Source organism: Cyprinodon variegatus, unplaced genomic scaffold (genome assembly GCF_000732505.1).
Source record: "Cyprinodon variegatus isolate N-32 unplaced genomic scaffold, C_variegatus-1.0 Scaffold726, whole genome shotgun sequence".
In the NCBI taxonomy this organism is placed as follows: domain Eukaryota; kingdom Metazoa; phylum Chordata; class Actinopteri; order Cyprinodontiformes; family Cyprinodontidae; genus Cyprinodon; species Cyprinodon variegatus.
The window spans coordinates 377,669-396,685 of NW_015151179.1; the positions used below are offsets into that span (position 1 = coordinate 377,669).

A 19,017-nucleotide genomic window follows, 5' to 3' on the forward strand; every position below is an offset into this window, starting at 1 on the left:
TTCCTAGTTTACAGCACATTTAAGATGCAAGTATTTTAGTAGGGCCCATTCTTTTTTACCTGAATTCGCTGAAAATCACGAGAATATAGAAAATAATGTAAATTTTGTGAAAAATTTTCCACATACGTAACTACGGATAACTTATTGTTATTCAGTAAGATTTAATATGCTATGAAAATTCAGCATTATGCCACTTAGTTTCAGTGAATTCCTACAACCTTTAGCTGCACCTATCCTCATAGCCTTTCAATATAAACCTGACAAGCGGTGCCTGTCCAGACTATTTCAAAGTCTCACTCCAAGGTTTGGTGAAAAGTTGGCAGCGCTGCATTAAGACAAACATGAAAGGCTATAACAGATATATTTTAGGACTACACGATTTTGACAGAAATTAGAATTGCTATTATTTTTTTTACCAAAATTGCATTGGGATTTTGTTTCTATTTTCCTCTGCACTTATTCCAAGTTTGTAGATGTTTTGCCCCAGGCTTTCAGTTTTTTAAAGCTTGCATAGAGAACATTGTTACTGGACTTTACTATAACCATTGTGTGAAAAATTGTTTACTCCTACTAGCATGCATGGATCTGCATGCTAGCTGCAATTTACCCTAAAGGGCTGGAGGGAGAAATTTAGTGTCTTACTCTTGTTAAATATAAAGTGAAAATTGTGTTTTGTTAAATTATGATTATGATGATATTTTAAGTCATTTAGTTAGAGAAATACTTCCATAGAAGTGTGAACAGTCCATGAACATTAATTATAGCACAATTACTTCCTATATACTATACTATATATATGGCAAAAAGATATTCAATATTACCTGAAAGCAGAAGATAAAGTTCAGCTCTGCATAAAGCATTGCCTTCAGGAGCTAAACGATTGCTATTCAATACGGAGTATTTAGTGCTATTAAAATATTTTTCACTGAGTATACTGTTCCCTGCTAAGCCAGTTACTTACACAAATAAACCACATTCTTAGTCCCTTCCTAACTGCCAGCACTGTTCGGGTAGCACTTATTATGGCAACTGCGGACGCACTTCTGCCGTAGCTTAGATGTCCATACGGATTTCAGGTGTTTGGATTGAGCCATAGTTTTTAAGCTCAGATTTATAGGTGTGCAGAAAACAGAGTACAAAGGTTCCCTCCTGGGACTTTAGTATGTATATAAGAGGATGCAATTAATTGCGTTCATTTTTTAATCACTTAAAAATGTTTTTTCATTAATTAATCAAAAATAAAGCGTCAACTTCATCTGCAACTGCCACTGTTCATCCACTTAAGAGTAGAACTGAGATAGTTTTTAAGACAAATACAGTGGAACTAAAAACATCTTGTATATAAAAAAAAACATAGTAACATACAAATAGCACTAGTAGTCCCATTCTATAAAGTTTAGATAGAAAAAAAAGGTTGCTTTTGGTTTGGATTTGGACTCATATCTCATGATTAGGACTCATATCTCGTGATACAAACGACTGTAAATGTGTTACACAGAGAGAGATGGAGCAATGATTGCATTGTTTCAGAAAATCTGCAGCTTGCATGTAAACATGAAAAACACAAAACTACTCTTCTCCAGTGTTTCCGCCGAATCCATATGGATGCAATGCTCACAAAATACCTTTGTATACATCTTAGTAAAGTAGTATTCCATGCATTACATGTTTCTCTATGCTTAATTTGCATATTATAAGAAAGTTCACATATATCTTTACATGTTCTTATTGCCACCTTTTTTAAGGACTGTACAAAAGAAAGTCCACAAGTTTTTTTTCAGTCATGCTATATTTAGCAAAGGGCTGCAAACCCACTTATAGGTCGGTGTCCAGCAGTTGAGATGGATGTTGAACTTAAGCACATTTGTGCCATTTAGTTTAAAAAAAACCCTACATGTTTTATATATCATGTACTATTTTTTTTATCTAAAAAAAACTTCAAGCTTTAACATTTAATAATCACATTCCAAAAAGATTGAATCAAAGACTTTTAACTGACTTGAAAGACTTTCAATGACTAATGGAGCATAAAGCTGTTTTTGGATGGTGCAGGAAATGAAGGAACAGAAATAAAGGAGGGAGGTAGGAGGGAGAAATAGCCTGAAGTGAAGGGTGGTCTAGAGGTGTATATGGGTGGAGGCAGGAGAGCCGAGACTCCGGGGGAGATTCAGAAGTTACAGATATAATAATTCATACAGTGATAATTAGAACTCTGGGGACTTTACGACACACAGCCTCAGTACCCCTCACTCTTTTAGTCTCTTTTACATCCACTCTACACTTACTCACTTTTGTCTCTCCCTCTGCTATAATATTTCTTCTGTTTTTGTCATACAGTATACAGATATATGTAGAGTTTTTGATGCTAATTACTCAGAAGGTTATTGAAATAGCCAAGTGTTGTGCAACTGGTCAGACAGGACTTTGATCAGACACCCTAAATATTCTGTGTTCATTAAAAATAGTTTTTTCTGTGAAGCTTTCTTTTTATTTCAAAACCTCATCCCAATTTTCTAATAACATTGTTTTATACATATTCAGTTTTTGTTAGTATATTTCTACTGAATGGTGAAGAAAGGTTGTATGTCTCCATTGTGACTTTGACAGTAATGGCGTTTCAGCAGGAAAAAAGGAACCAGATAATAAATCATTCTGTGAGGCTCGGGAAGGAGGAGGCGCTGGGTCGAGGGGTGATCAAAAGATGGTAATTTTGCAGGAAGGCGAGGATATGAAAGATTTAAGGGGGAAAATAGGATGAAGAGGATCTTTTGGGTGAGAGATATATGGAAGAGCTCTTTCTTACAGCTTTAATGTAGTTGGGATCTATCATTCCTAGTTCTGCAACTTGTGTATGGCAGCCTTTTCTCCTTCAGGAACAGGAACAGTGTGAAGTCCTGGTACTTCCATGATGCTTTTGAAGTTTCAGTGATTTTTTTTTTTTGGAAGTCATCAATTTTAAAGGAACCACATAAAGCATTAATAATTTTACAAAATCTAAGCATTTTCACATTGTCTTATAATTGTTTGAAAAAAAAAAGGCAAATATAATCTCTATGCCAACATATTGCCATACTGTACGAAAAGTACGAAAGTATAGGAAAAAAATGCTGTGTGGATTGGAGCTTCTAAATCAGTAGGAAATTTGAAGAATGTGTCTTTCCTCTCTTAAGTCACTGGGTAATAAATTAATTGTCTTGTAAATTACATTTTGTTATGCAAATCTCCTTTAGGCTGACCAGTCAAGGGAAGAACAGCATTTATCAAAAAGGCATAATAAATCTGAAGGATTCCTGCAGTGTGCAGCCACATCTCAAAATAAGATCCTGCTATGTCAGCAGTGTAGAATACGACAACCAGTACATTTCATATTTATTACAGCTTTTATGGTTCTACAAGAGGTGTAAGACGTGTAAATCTTGCTCACACAGTGCAAGAATCATTTACTACTACTAGCTGTAAAATACTGCTAATAAGAGAAATTAAAAGTGAATTCAGCAGTAAAATGTATTATAATAAATGTATTTGCTTTTGCTTTAACATTTTGTACTTGATTGTTAGACGACTAATCTTTATTATTCAAACAAAAAAGGAGGAAGCACATTTTATTTTGTCTCTGAAGCAGATAAACCACTCTATAATTTAGACATGTTTTAAAATTATTGGCAACTCTAAAATACAGTTAAGTAAAGATATTTGCAACTAATAATTTGCAGTTTTAAGTTGAACAAAGTATAACTGAACTTTTGTTGAAATTAATGGGTTACTGTATCACTGTGGTATAAATCTTATGCGACATGGAGTCAGCAATCCTCTTTAATCCTAAAAAGCCTTTTTGCCATTACCTCTTGGATAAGATAATAAAAAAAATACCTTAAATAACTGTTTATGGAGTTATTCAAATTTGAATATATTAAATGATTACTGTTAATAGTAGCGGGCTGCTCAGTGCAACAGTGGACAGCACTGCTGCCTTGCAGCAAGAAGGTTCTGGGTTTGATTCCCCCTCAGGGTCTTTCTGCATGGAGTGTGCTTGTTGTCCCTGAGCATACGTGGGTTCTCTCCGGGTACACCGGCTTCCTCTCACAGTTCAAAAACATGACTGTTAGGTTAACGAGCTATTCTAAATTCTCCTTTAGAGAAGGAGAATTGTGCATGTGCGTGAATTGTTGTTTTTCCTGTTTGTCTCTGTATTGCCCTGCAATGGACTGGTGACCTGTTCAGGGTGTACCTCGCCTCTCAACTATAAAAACCTACAAATCTGAAAAGATGGAAGACGAAGCAAAGAGGACACCCAAGCGTCTAAATGCTATTGCTTATGCTTTTGAGCCCATTCACCGTGTGACTCGAACCACAGCAAGGAGAGAGGAGGCAGTAGTAGAGAGTAAAGAGCAGAAGACCTTTGAGTCTGGGAAGCTAGCCTCCATTGGACAGCTGGCTAAAGCTTGAAGCTGTGCCGAGTGTTTTCAATTTCACTGCCAATTTCACAGCTGCTGACTGGTCAGCAGCATCAATCTGCAATGATGACAGGGTGCGAAAACTTACTAAGGCACACCAGAGACAGGTAAGTTATGCTGGCAGGTCATCAACTATGCCCCTGACTCAAAAACAAATGTCCATCTCTAAAACTTAGTTTTCAACTTTATCCCTGTACAAGCCTCCTAATAACACACTTTAATAACACAGCAGACAGTACTGTATTTTCTACCCCAAAATAATAGCACCCTTCAAGTGACACGCGTTCAATGCAGATTTTAAACTCAATGCTATCAGTTACTCAGTAAAACATGGGAATAGAGCTGCAGCTCCAGAATGAAACATTAATGAATAAATGGTGCAGAAGCGGAGAAAGCAAGAAGATAACCTGCGCCAAGTAAAAACAGATTCCAAAGGAACAAAGCAAGATGGATACAGTTAGAGGACAAACTCAAACAGTGGGTTATTTACCAGACCTTAACAGTCACTATTCGAATGAAGACAACCGTGCTAGAATGCAAACTCAACATCAATTACTTTAGAGGTGGTCCTTCTTGGTGCTTTCAGTTTATGAAAAGACATAATCACTCTATCCGCACTCGAACTATTGTTTCGCTGCAACTGCCAAAAGGCTACCAAGAAAAGCTGGCCTCTTTCAGTGCACACTGAAAAAAAGATCCAGCCAGGGCACAAGGTTCCTTTCCACTTTGATATTCCTGTGAAACGCACCGGAATATAAAATACGCCACTATCTGCAAGTGGATCATAAATGCCTGGGCTGATATATTAGTCTCAACTGTGGTCCAAGCTTTCAGGAAGGCAGGGATTATCATTGAGCTACGAGACAACAGCAGCGACATTGGCTCAAATAATAACGACTTTGATGAGACGGAGCCGGGCATGTTGGATGAGCCAAACTATTCAATTCGAACACTTAGGAAGAAGAATTTGAGGGATTCGTTGATGAGAAATGAATGGATAAATTGAAATTTAAGTGCTTCTATTGTGTGTTTAAATACACCTCCCTGAAGAACTCACATTCAGTTTGACCCATGATGGTTTTTAAGGTTGAGTATCCCAAGTGAACCAACACCTGTGATGCTGCTAATGAGTCAGAGTTACATGTGTTCAAGAATCAGTGAGTACGAAGGTTCCTGCTTTGAATTTTACTATTTATGTAAGAAAACACAATTAGTTGCATTATCTTTTTTTACATACGTAAAAAGGTTTGTAATTAATTTATCAAAATGAATGTGTTAAACCCCAGCCTTAGTTGTATGCATTTTTTCTTTTTGCAACACTACATTGCACCCTGCAAGGGTGAAAGATTTTTTTAAATCCTCATCTACCCCCTATATTTGTTTTTGTTATTTTTCAGCCATTGAAATGGTAGCTTATTCCAATGGCTTCAATGCTACATTTTTAAAGTAAATTAAGAAATAATTGCAGCCAAAGAAAATAAAAAAAGAATATTATTTGGAATAGGCACAGATAATCACTGGTAACATCTTACTTTTGAAAGATCCTGCTTGTGTTTTGATAAGCATTATATTGTATAATGCAGTCTATTTATGTTTGAATAATAATCAGCATAATTGAAAACAAGTATTGGTAGGAAATGTTTAAAACTGTTCAAATAACTTTTAATCCTGGAGGACTTGGTTTAAAGTCTGCCTTCATTCAAAAAATTGGGACCATTTCCTCTTGTCCTGCAGTTTCCTGCTGTTTTCACACATTTAAAACACACTTTCTATCTTTACTCTTCCAGTACGAACTAAACCAGAGAGAAGTGAAGAGAGCAAATGCAGTGGGGAATAATGGCTCGGTTATTATAAAGATTAAATGACAACATTTTACCTCTCATCTTAAGAAGCAAAGCAGAGATGTGGATGAATGTTGTCCTGTAAGGCAGGCAGAACAAATTTATTTTTTTTTAGCTAATGGTATTTCCTTTAGAAATCCTACAAGAGATCCATCAATTCCCACATCCCACCCGATCTCTGGGCAACATGCTCTGCTTTTCAGTCAGTTTGCAGATTATATTTACATTTGCCTATTCTGTTATTTTCAAATATCTACATTTTTCCAGTGTTATCTATATCACCTTTTTTTCTGCTGCTGTGATTCATATCTCCACGTGAGTCATTAAAATTTCATCCAGAGTATAACCTAATTTACTGGAAGATGTAGACAGTCGCCCAGCCTTTGCGTCCTGCGGGGAAATCAGAAAGGAAAACTATAATGACCTCATGAAGACAAACACAGGAAGAATTACTTTAATGAGTAAATAATGTTGTATTCTCTGGTTAATTCATTGCAGCAACCAGGTCATAGTTTTTCTTTTAGAAAAGTTTAAGCTGTTTCTCTGAGAGCTAAGATAAGATTTTGATACAAGGGATATGCTTCCATTCATAAAAAAAACAATATTTTTATCACATAATGTAACAAACGTAAGCAGTTGTAAGACCAGTGTGTAATGTACAGGATGTTGCTGGTGTTTATGTGTCTCAGTCCACCTCAGCAGACCCTGGTGTTAAAATACAACAATGTATTAAGTCTTCCTGAACCAGAGACGCCATCAGAAGAGTGAAGAGGAAAGATACAGACTGGATTGTTGTCTATTGGTCTGAAGTCCTCCTTTAATATGGAATCACAATTCTCACAAAAACTCAGTCAGTGCAGCCACCTGTCTGTAAACTTCTTGTTTTTCTAAAGAAACAAGTCTTATGGAAATCTTAGTTTTAACCTCCAACCCTGCATTTTCAAAGTGATTTATGCAAAAGCAGTCCTGACCAAGTAGAAAATGCATATACTGTACAGTACACACACATAGTCATCAGTGACCTGCTATTTCTGTATTGAAAATCCCTTAAGGTAATTTAATACCTAATGAATATATATATATATATATATATTATTTTTTTATTTTTTTTATATATATACAGACACACACAAATATGCATATGTTATTCACTTATGGCTCTTTAAACTACATATATAGGTCCTGAGAGAATAGGTAATAGCCTCTAACAATTTTTGATAAAGAAACGCAAATCAAGGAATGATTCATGATGCTCTTTCTAGCCCTAATGGCTACTTATGATTGCTAGTGTTTCGCCTTTTAATGCTTAATTGATTTGAAACGAAAATTAACATTATTTCTTTAACCCACTTCTGTGCCTAAAATATGAATAAGATTATAAATGAAAAAAAAATATATATATATAAAGGCATACAGATTAAGTCAAATAAATAAAGTAATAAATAAAAAATTGTTGATTAGCTTAAAGCTAGATACGTTTACATTTGACCAACTTTTAATGTTACAATTACAATGTAATATACTTTATTAGGATTTGAATGATTCAAATTACTAATATTCAATAACCTTTTTATTTAGTTATGTGTTGTGTACACAGTGTAGGAATTTAAATTTGGCTTACAGTCTTAATGTCACTCTCTAAACTCCTGATGTGGTTGCAAGGTCTTCCTTCAGATTGCAAACATAAATTCATATAATCTGTATTTCTGCAGAGCCAAACTGAATCTAGATTAAACAGTTAAACTGCAAAAATTATCTTAAACTAAGTAAAACAGTTCAAATAAAGGGTAAATAAGTGTATTTACCCTTTATTTGGGTGGGTAAATAAGATAATCTGCCAATGAAATGAGTATATTTCACCTTAATCTTAGAGTGCAGATTTTTTTTTCACATTTTAAATGTAAATTTTCTTACTTACCTGCTCAGTTCAAGAAAAAAAATGCACTTAATTTAAGAAACAGACTTACTTAGATTTATTTATTTTTTATGCGGTGTACAGCGGCTCCCCAGGCAGACCTGTGGATGAATTGGTCTGCTGGTTTTATCCACAGGCAACCGTTTCTATATTGTTTTGGTGTCCTTTTATTGGCACCGTTCTAAATGTTTAAACAATAACTCTCATATTCCAAATTACCACATTTTAGATCTTTACTGAGCATTTCAATTGCTTGTAAAGCACAAAGAGGTGTTGTATCTGTATATAAACTGCACAGGGATATTGTTTACAAAAGGCTATTTATCAAGCAGCAGGCAACCTGCTTCATCCCCAGGAGCCTTTGGCAGTAAATATAAGTCAAGCAGAGCTGATTTACGCACCTATACACACAAGTATGGAGAAGTGTAGACACTGAGCTACCCAAGGACACAAACAAAGACACACAATGGACCAAAGCGCTCCTAAAGCGATCCTCTATTGAAGTGTTTGGTTATAATTCAGGTGCTCTGGTGTCTAGTATCAGACAGACCATAAAGAACTGTAATCAATAATCCATACCTGTGACAGAAATGATTCACTTGACCACCCATATACCACTACTGCTCACTGATACAAGTCAAACACCACATACACACGACAGAAGCAATACATATTATTCATGGTATGTGTGTATACATTTGGGATGTGAAGAGAGGGGGAGGTATTTATTGCTTCTGTGTAAAAATATTTTTGTGTAAGTATTTTTGGTGGCGATTAAATAGATGCATAATGGCATCTGAAGTTTGAAAACACCTATGGTCATAGAGACGTACAAGCTGCATATTTTCAAATGGATTAGGACAGGATTGTGAAGAATAAGGTCAGCATGTTTTTATATTCCTGCAAGAGCATAGTGTCACTTAAAACCTTTATCAGCATTTAATCATCAATAGTTTTGATTTTGGTTCCTCTAGTCTACGTACTACTTCAACGGTCCCTAACCCTAGTCCAAATAGACTGACTTGCTTTATGTTTGATATGTTTCTCTGTTGGTATAAATCAGATTTAAATGAATAAATCACTTACAGACTGCTCTGCAGAACTTGATGATATTCAGGGGAGGTAATGAAATCAGCTGACTCAAGTTTGCTGTGTTAAGTCTAGGTCATCATTGTCAACCAGAACTAGCTCTAAACTGACCTAACAAGTTTATAAACTTCGAAAGGAAAATGCTAAATTTAAATATTAACCTATCAGGGTTAGTTAATGCAGAGGTTAATGCAGAGATGAAGCTTAAGAGTAAATTCAATCTGGAAGACTCTTATTAGCTTCACCTGAACCACCTGCGATATTCATCGTTCAGCTCCAGCAATCAGCTCGGGGGCCGCACCTTCTCTGAAGCCTATCATCTAGCCCCTTCATTTAGCTCCTGGCAATTCTCTCTCCCGCATACAGGCGAACTTTCTCCCACCTCCACCCTATCTCCTCCCTTATTTTCAGTCCATCCCATCCTCTGGCTTATTCCACCAGTGTCCGGGCCCCTAGGATATAACAGCAAACTATTCTGGAGTCCCAATGCTTTTAGAGTGATGAAATGCAAATTTTGGGAACTACACGTTCTGTGTGTTGTTTATTAGTTTACCTTAACCCCTAGAACCCTACGGACCCACCGGTGGGTCCAGCTGCTACGTGACCTCGTAATTTTAACAAACCCCCAGTATTGATGTAAAAAACACATTTGGCACAGTTTGGTGACATTTTTGGATAAATGTGCCAAAATGGCCTCTCCGCCTAAGAACTTTCTCACTAATACCATTCTAAAATAAATATGATTCATCTGATTGAGTCCAAATTTGGTATATTTTTACACAACATTTAGATTTAAAAGTCTGTACTACTTTTTTGTGCTATAAATAATATTTTGGTAGTGTTTTGCAATGTTCATTTCAAAGAAAATTTTGGCGAGGTTAAAAAAATGCAAAATATTTTGTATTTTGTCCCTAATATTTCAGGCAGGGTCAAAGCTACAATGGTGCTGACACCAGAAAACCATTCTATGACATCTTACCTTTACAGAGGTACCAAAAGTTTCTTCTTAAATCTAATAGCTGTGAGGCTATAAGTGATTTACTTTTGGGTGTTTTCGTCAGGCAGAAATTTATTTATACCCCCTGAGGGTGTAAGAGGTTAACATGATTTGATGATCATGTCTGAAGAAATTAATAAGCGCAAATACAAAAACACATTTCTTAGATGTCTGCTTAAATAAATGCATACTTTACTCAGTGGCTGCACTGCTGCAGTGACTCCTCAAAACTGAAAAACAAGAAATAAATGCAGCACATTCTTATCCATCAATAACAAGTGTTTTGCCCTATTTAAGGCATGCTCTATTTTTTTTTAACAAAAGAGCTCTGACTAGCAACAGCAGTGCTCTCTATAAACCCCCTAAGCATTCATATGTTACTAAATGTTAATTGGTAATTATCTTATTGAAGTGTTATAGGCTGAAATTTATTTTTGATACTTTATCTGATTGAAGTTATGTTATGATGCAGTCTTATATAACAAAGAAATAGTTATATGAAATTGTTATTTTTCCAATTGTCTATGAAATTAACATTAACAGGGACTGAATGTAGATAAAGAGAAATGGGGATATTATCGAACTAAGGGTCATAAGATGGCCAGGAGAAGATTTACCTCTGTATATCTAGAACAGATCGACCTGCTGATCAATAAAGAGGTTATCTGCTGTCAGTCAGCTATTAATAGCACACACAGTGCATTAGATGCTTTCGTTTTTGTTGTATTTTTTTTTTTGTGTTTATAAAGGGTTTAATTTTTTCCTAGAATTAAATAGAAAGAAATAGAGGATTTATTGCTGTAACACACATTAATCTTTGTAAAAATGGGGCATAGCACAAAGCGACATGGGTTTATTTACCTGTCGATCTGGAAAAATGTAGACCAAAGATTAACCATAGTCTGGGTGAAAATGTCTGACACAATAAACATGGATCAGTGTTGGAGAATTCAAACCCAAAATTACATCTGTCTGCCTGGGAGAGAAGATCAAGCAGAGTGATGGTATTTTGCTTCTCTGTCTCATTGTTATTTTATCCTCAGTCTGGATCTTATCTTTGTAAACGTGGTTATCTTACGTACAAACTACAGTTGTAGAATGAAAAAAAAAAGCAACCTTAATGCTACTACACTGCCATGGCTGGTCCACTGTGTAGGATTTAGTGATTAATTGGTGATTTACCTTTCAAATATGATTTTTATAAACAGGCTTATTTTTGGGAAACATAGTAAAGGGTCTGTCTCTCTGTGTTTTAGATCTCCCAGATGATTTCTGACGCTTCAAAAGAAGGAGGCACTGAAGCTGCCCTGAACCGCTACAACTCCCACTCCCGTGCAAATACGAACTCACCATCGCACACCAGCTCTCCCTCTAACACTCCAGCGGTTACCACCTCAGCACCCACTGCCACTTCTGCAGCTGCCTCCTTTTTTGCCAGGTACAGTAAGATGCTCTCAGTCCTAAGCCTCAAAAGCAGTTTACAGACCGCCGGTTGGGGGTTCATCTGACTTTGACTTAGACTGTATTTATAAGCGTGCAATACTCAGACCACCACAGATTATAAAGTTTTCTTCAGAATGAGAAAATACAAATGTATCTGTATCTGCTTTCCCTCAATCAAAATAATTTCTATTTAAAGCATCCTTATGACTCAAAATGCTTTTTAAATTTAATGATAATACTTTTGACTGATGGCAGCATTTTGAAAAAATCAGATTAGAGGCTATGAGGAAACTATTATAATTTTCTTTGTACTAAACTCCATACAGTGTTTATGAAAAATGTTCACATCCTGGTAAAAAATTTATTTTTGTCTTGTTTTTGTTTTCTTACTAAAAAATAGAACAATAGAAATACTTTTAAAGACATTTCCAACTTTAATGCAATATAAATGTGCAATAGAAAGACCCACAGAATAAAATGTCTTGGTCATCTGTGCACACTCTGGAATAATTGCTGTGTTACACCACTGTTTTTCATTCCATTTCAGCATTCAGTTTATGGTGAGAGTCTACCAGCTTGACTTTGCAAAATTTGCCCAAATCTATTCTACTCAAAGTCCAAATTATGACAACCCTGTTCAGGCTTGAACTGGTAATCTGTGATACCGGGCATTTGCCCGGTGGGCCGGTCCTAATTTCAGCATGAGAGGGCCGGCCCTCCTAAAATCATACCAGCCCCAACACTTACTCTCCGGCCGAAGCACCTTCCTGTGACAGCTCAAGAAGTAATACAATGTTTACTACTTAATTGATGCATGCAGTATATATACTCCTTCCTTGTCAAGCACATCCTTGTGACGGTTGGCATATAGTGTAATTTTCTATTTCTTCTAACTTCAAAATCCTTGCAACAAACTAACTTATAAATAAACTGAAATGCTTTCTTTAAATCAAACAACGATGTTCCTCTTATATTTGGCGAATTTATGTTCGAATATTTCATTTGTGCTATGTTGACAGACTTTTTATAGTTACTGTATATTCCTCTAAAAAGAATGGTATACAGTACTTAAAACTGTGTGTCCGTGCACATCGTGTTTAGCTTTTTTCTTGATGGAGAGTGAAATATCACTGTAAACGCATGATGCTTGTAACCTAGTGTGAAGGCTTTGGAAGGCATTCAATTGACTGTGGCGGCTGTGTGTCAAGGTGTACATTTCACCACTTCACCACTTCTACTCTTAATAGTAGCAGTATCAGGAGGACTGCTGGTTTCATTGGTTTTGGTCTGTTGACTGATGGAACCATGGTGTTTACATTATTCTATTTCATTGCCCACATGCCACCTAGACTCACAGTGAATGCTGACACACCACTGAGCTGTCATGTATTCATTCTTGAAGAACTGCCTGTCTGCCTCTATATTGTATTGTTTTATGTTGGTGTTTTCACAACACTCAGGCTGACGTTGTAGACCTAGTATGTGTGAGTGGGTGTCTGGCTGGCTTCGTGGAAGTGTGGACGTTACGCAGCAGCAGTCACTGTCGCGTCTGCGTTAATAACCAAAGCCTGTAAAACCGCATTATAGACCACTACGGGCATGAATACCCCGGTTGGGAATCACTGCATTAGACCATAACATATAAGCTCATTTCCTCTCCAGTCCACATGAATCCTACAACAGGTTATTGTCACATACAGAACACCACTAATATCCACCAGAGATTTCTGTTGCTCTTTAACTGTTAAGGCTCCTTTAATGTTTGAGATTGACAGTTTCTGATATGCCAATGTTGTTAGTTTTTCCCTAGTACTCTTGATTTATTTACCTCTGCTTATATAATGTGAAGGTTTTTCTGTGGTATCTTTTCCCTGATCTAAACCTTTTTGGCTTTTGGTCATTTGCAACTGACTGGCAACCTGTTCTTTCAGTGTTCAGAATACACTGAAAGTTTCTCTAAAAGTGATCATGGATGTTCCAAAGAGGACTAAACATTCGATTGTCATTTTCTATACTTGAAAACAAGTTTTTGCTCAACAATGAGTTAAAAGAGGTATATTTTGAGTAGGAGTGGGAGCAAAGTTAGAGGTTGGAGCTTTGAGTGTAAGTTCAGTTCCATGTCAGACATCTCTTGTTATTTACGCTGTGCTGACGAGGCTATAGAGCTGGAATTATTGCTGATCATAAAGTATGTGTATTTAATTAAAAAAATACAGGATTTTGAAAATTCTGCTCTTTAAAACCACTTCATCAAAATACATTTTTTTATATTTATTAAAAAGGTACCGAATGTAATTGTGTCTGATTCTCTTCAGTTTCAGTAAATGTTGCTGAGACACAATCTCAGTACTCTGTCGCATGGAAAACCTTACTGTATTTTTTGTTTTTAAAGGAAAACCTTACTGTAGATTTAAATCTTACTTTTTGACAGAAGTTTGTTTTGAATACATTTGGGATCTAATTTATTGTTTAATCATTACGAAACAGAGGAAGGGTGACAGTATAAGATTCAACTAGTCAAAGAGTTTTGAGGTTTCTGTCATAAAAGAGGACAGATGGACCCAGTATTTAAGGTGAGACAGCCAGTAGGAAAGTTCAAAAAGTTTAATCAAAACAAACAGATTTACAGAACTAAAGCGGACTGCTGAGGATCTGCGGGAGGGGGGCAGGGCACCGCCCAATCACTGACACTCTGGTTTAGGGAGAAACACAGACCACGATCGTCTGAACTGAAGATGATTATTAGACTGAGACACTTACCTGGTTTAACAGTTCAGTCCATCCTCTCAATCATAGGTAGGATAAGCCGATGATCTGCAAACGAGATGCGGCCCTGAGCCATCCAGAGCCTCCCTGATGCAGCAACCCCAGTAAGCAGGCTGGACTCCAGTCCAGGACAGGGATTCAGATCAGACCTGAGTAGTACTGGAATCCAGAAGTCTGCAGTCTGATCAGGGGTTCCGATCCATTCAGGAACGGACACATCCAGGTTCCAGGATTCCATCAGAGAAGGCAGGTCATGTGCGTCTAGCCTCCAGCTCAGACAGAAACGCACCTGTGAGGCAAAATCCAGAAGGAGTCTAACATAGGTTCAGGCGAGCAGACCAGACAGGGCCAGTGGGTGAGAGGGAATGGATCCAGGAAAACAGAACCTTGGAAATAAACCTAAAACTAACAAAGCTGACAGACAGGACACTAACAAGAATCACACGGGGACCAAACCGAAAGCAAACAATGATCTGACCATGATAGCTGGAACTGAGCCCAATATAAAGGAAACTGGCAGGTGGATGAGATGAGTGATAATTAGCAGCTGGAAAGAGTTAAGCAGGTGAAAGGCATGAGTAATTAAGGCCAGCTATCACAGCAGATCATGACAGTTTCAGACTTCACTGCATAGAAAGGAGTGAATAGAAAAGATTCTACTTTGAATTTAATCTGATAAAGTTAAAGGAATTTTAAAACAGACTCAAACAGATTTGACCTGAAAGCTTTTGTACTTTCTTTTGTTGTTCCTTTTTGTGGTATGATTAAAGATTTTGATTATTGTTTAAATTATTTATTACCTTTTAATGTTGCCTTTTAGTCAGATCTTTGTTGTAAATGAGAATTTGTTCTCAGTCGGCTGAGACACTATTATTTCTTCGTACAAGTCAGCTATCTTGGAATAAGTTGTACATAATCAAGCCCAGAAGAGATGCTTACCCGAAACAACATAAATAAGACAGGGTTAACATGGGTACATTATTGATGAAAAACACAGCAAGCTCAAAATAAATGAGTTAATTATTCATGGTTTACACCAGAGTCTGAGTCTGTCACCGTATCTGAAAAATCACTGGGACGTCATACCTAATGAACTGCTTTAAATCACATCACCAATAACACTGATGGTTTTTCTTCATTGCTTTCACACCTCTTCTTTGCCTTCACGCCTCTTCTGTGTTGTTCATCTGTAGATAATTGAATGACTGTCTTCAATCTTTGATATATAACTGATATACACCTGTGTAGCAGACATAATAGTGTCTGTCAGAGTAGTAAATTACACAAATGTCCTCTTAAACACGCAGGCTTTCCTCTCTGCCAGTTGATTGCAAGAGCTTGGACCCCTACAATACCCAGGTTGTGTAGAAATGAGGTGAATAATTAAAGCATAAGACTTATATATTTACTGAGCACATTAAGGGAGGGAGTGGGAGTGGCAGCCTAGTAGTTAGGGCATAGGGCTTGGAATCCTGAGGTTGTGAGTTTGAAACCCACTCCCACAAACTGCCACTCTGGCTCTCTGAGCAAGAGCCTTAACCCCTGATTGCTCCCCGTTTGCTGCACAGTGGCAGCCCACTGCTCCCCAAAGGGGAAGGGTTAAATGCGGTTTTAAAATAAGAGTTAATTTCTCCATTGTGAGATCAATTTATTATTATTTTTTCTATTATTTTAATTGTAGGACTGGTATGAGAGTCTCACTGTAAGATGTGATATGTGATATGTGAAAAAGTATAAGTATTTTAAAAAAGAAGGAAAAATTGAGTGAAACAATCTGATTACTTCCATTTAAAAGTACAGAAAACCAAATCTTGTCTTATTTCGTAACAACAGAGAGCTTCAGGTAAAAATCCCCTCTATGCATTATACACAGCTGACAGACAGATGCAGTAATGCATCCTTCTGAGGTAGATGTAGTTAATTCCAAACAACCAAAGAAAAGGCTTAAATGATTCTGGCAATCTTTCAATTCAAGGTGTGTGAGCTCCAGGAAAAATATGATAGAAGAACTGAATGGTTTTTATTCCATGTCTTTTCACAGTCGTGCAATAATACCGGAACATTGTCCAGATATTTTCACATGTCTGTAACACCTGTTTTTTATGCACTTTGTGAAGATTTCCGTTATCACTTGAATTGTAAAATACGAGCTGGCTAGGAATGTAGGTTGGACTGCATCTGCATTTTTCTCTTAACCTGTGTTCATGGTCATTAAATGCAACCTTGCATGGCTGGTAAATCCCGTGCAGGTCTCGAGCTTCACTCTCAGACGTGGACTGCATACAAAGACAAATACAATCTTTGTCTGGCTCGCTGTCTGCACAAAATTCCCATGTCCAACCCAGGTCCTCTCACCTGATCCCCTGTCTTTCTCCATTTCTCCTCAGCCTCTGCTGTCGATACCCATTTCTAGTTTTCTCCTCGGTGTGCAGCTCTCCTGTTTTCATTTAATTGCTCTCCTTCTTCCCTATTGTTCTCCCCTCTCCTTCATCCACACTTTCTCCATTTTCACACTGACCTTTCCTTTACCTCTACTCTAATGCATATCTGAGTAATATCTCTCATTAGTGGCGATCTGTCTGTGGAATATGTCACACTTGCACAGGAACTCTACATCTTTCCTATGCTGCAGTGGCCCTCTGGGGACCCTGCAATAGAGACTCGCTGTGGTGTGTGCATGCTGGTACTCACTGGGGGAGGGTGTTTCTATCAGTGAAGGAATTTTTTTTAACTGCATGCTCCAAGGATCGGATCTGTGGGGATTTGAGTGGCTGTGTGTGTGCTGCATGAGGCAGCTGAGAAAATGAATAGGCCCCAAGTGAATTGGTGAATTGGGAAGGCTTCGTTATTTCAGATAGAGGATGGTAGAGATGTGTAGGCTGCTGTCTCTTTTTCAGTCTGTTTGCGTTTTGGTACATTTTGTTGGGTTTTTGTTTTTTTCTTGTTTTTTATTTTATTTTTTTGGAAAGCTTTTTTTTTGTCCAATGATAAATGACCACCAATTAGCCACCCATTACACTGGAGGATTAAGGATCTGAACAGATGGTCATCAAGCAAAAACACAAGACAGAAATCAGGTGAAAAGAAGAATCAGATGAGGAAGAGTCAGATCAAAAACACATTTTTTCTGTTTATACATTCTACAATTATTAAAAATGTTTTTCCTGTTTTTCGTTTTTTATTTTTTTACTTGAAATTATAATGTTGTACTATTTCCAATCTGCAGGATAAGAAAAAGGCACCAAATATTAAATTAAACCTCAATTGTTGTGCTTTATACTTGATTACATTTTGACTTTATTCAATTTGGTTATGAAGTGATCCAAACTGAATCACACAAACTAAAGCTGTAGTTTTTTGTAACCTCTGTAACCCTTTTCATCCTTAGTATTGTGCATCAAATTGTGTTTTTTTTTAACTGTACACTATCATTTCTTAAGTACTTTATATATATACAACTGAAAATTATACCCTAGAAATCTTTTTATAAACCCTATACAGAATCCAGAAAGCTTTGGATGAAACCTAATTTTGTACTCAGGAATGACATGTTTGTGCACGTCTTATTTCAATAATTAATATAGCAATAAACCTTGATGGGTTTAAACAGACACAAATCTTAGAAGCCAAAAAAAATTAAGTAATTCTAGAATCTTCGTGTGTCTTTGAATACGTCTATCAGTCTAATAAAACACCAGTCCCTGTCATTTTCATCATAACATGCTCATTTTTGACCACATCTTTATAATATCAGTAAAGCCAATCGTCTTTCCATTCTGCTGTCCTCTATAGTCATTATCATGACCTAATGTGACTCAAACAAGTACACTTTCACATGTCTACCATTAGTCTCTGTCTCTCTTCCTCTTATACTGATGGTCTGCTAAACAGAACATAATTATCTACCGAACCAACAGCACAGCAGACAAACCAGTCATCAATCAGCAGTGCTCCCAAAGCAAAGGTGTTTGTGTTTGCATGAAAGGAGGAAGAAAACAATGCAGGGTCTCGTTACCAGCTGACCTCTGATGCTTCCTAACAAGAGACAGATACTTGAAGCCTGCGAGGGGAGAGGAAGAGGCAGTCTGTAATGAAGAAATCGATGCATTTTGGGTAGGATGAGTGGATGTTTTGAAGCCAGAAAGAAAGAAATATTGAGTGAGAAAATGAAACAAATGGAGAGGTTTCCGTATGGCAGAAATCTGGAGGGGATCAAGGACTGAATATGAGTTTGAGAATGAAGGTTATGGAAAGGAGCTGATAATTCGATTGAGCCACTTGATGTAAAACAAATACAGTTCAATTTGGGGTTTGTTTGGAATAGATTTGCTTAACCAAATCCCAGGTCACCTGTCATTAAACACCAACAATTAGAGGTTGTTGAAGTGTCAATAACTTTAATTTAGCTGTCGACTGAATCATTGAGGTGAAGAAAAGGTAACGCAACTGCCCAAATACTGATCTGGAAAAGCACCTAAGAAAAATTCAACGGTCTTACACATTAAAACTATA

At 36.9% G+C, this 19,017-nt stretch overlaps 1 protein-coding gene across 2 annotated transcripts in view; it reads left to right on the forward strand.

The window, feature by feature from the left end:
• The window catches only part of LOC107097817 (kinesin-like protein KIF26B), a 90,126-nt gene that overhangs the window by 41,795 nt on the left and 29,314 nt on the right, over positions 1-19,017 (forward strand). The window contains exon 4 of one of the 2 annotated variants that reach the window (XM_015395120.1): positions 11,562-11,734. In XM_015395120.1, the coding sequence (XP_015250606.1) occupies positions 11,562-11,734 (173 nt within the window). Of the gene's footprint in view, positions 1-11,552; positions 11,735-19,017 lie in introns of both variants that reach the window. The other variant, XM_015395119.1, reaches the window with a different exon arrangement.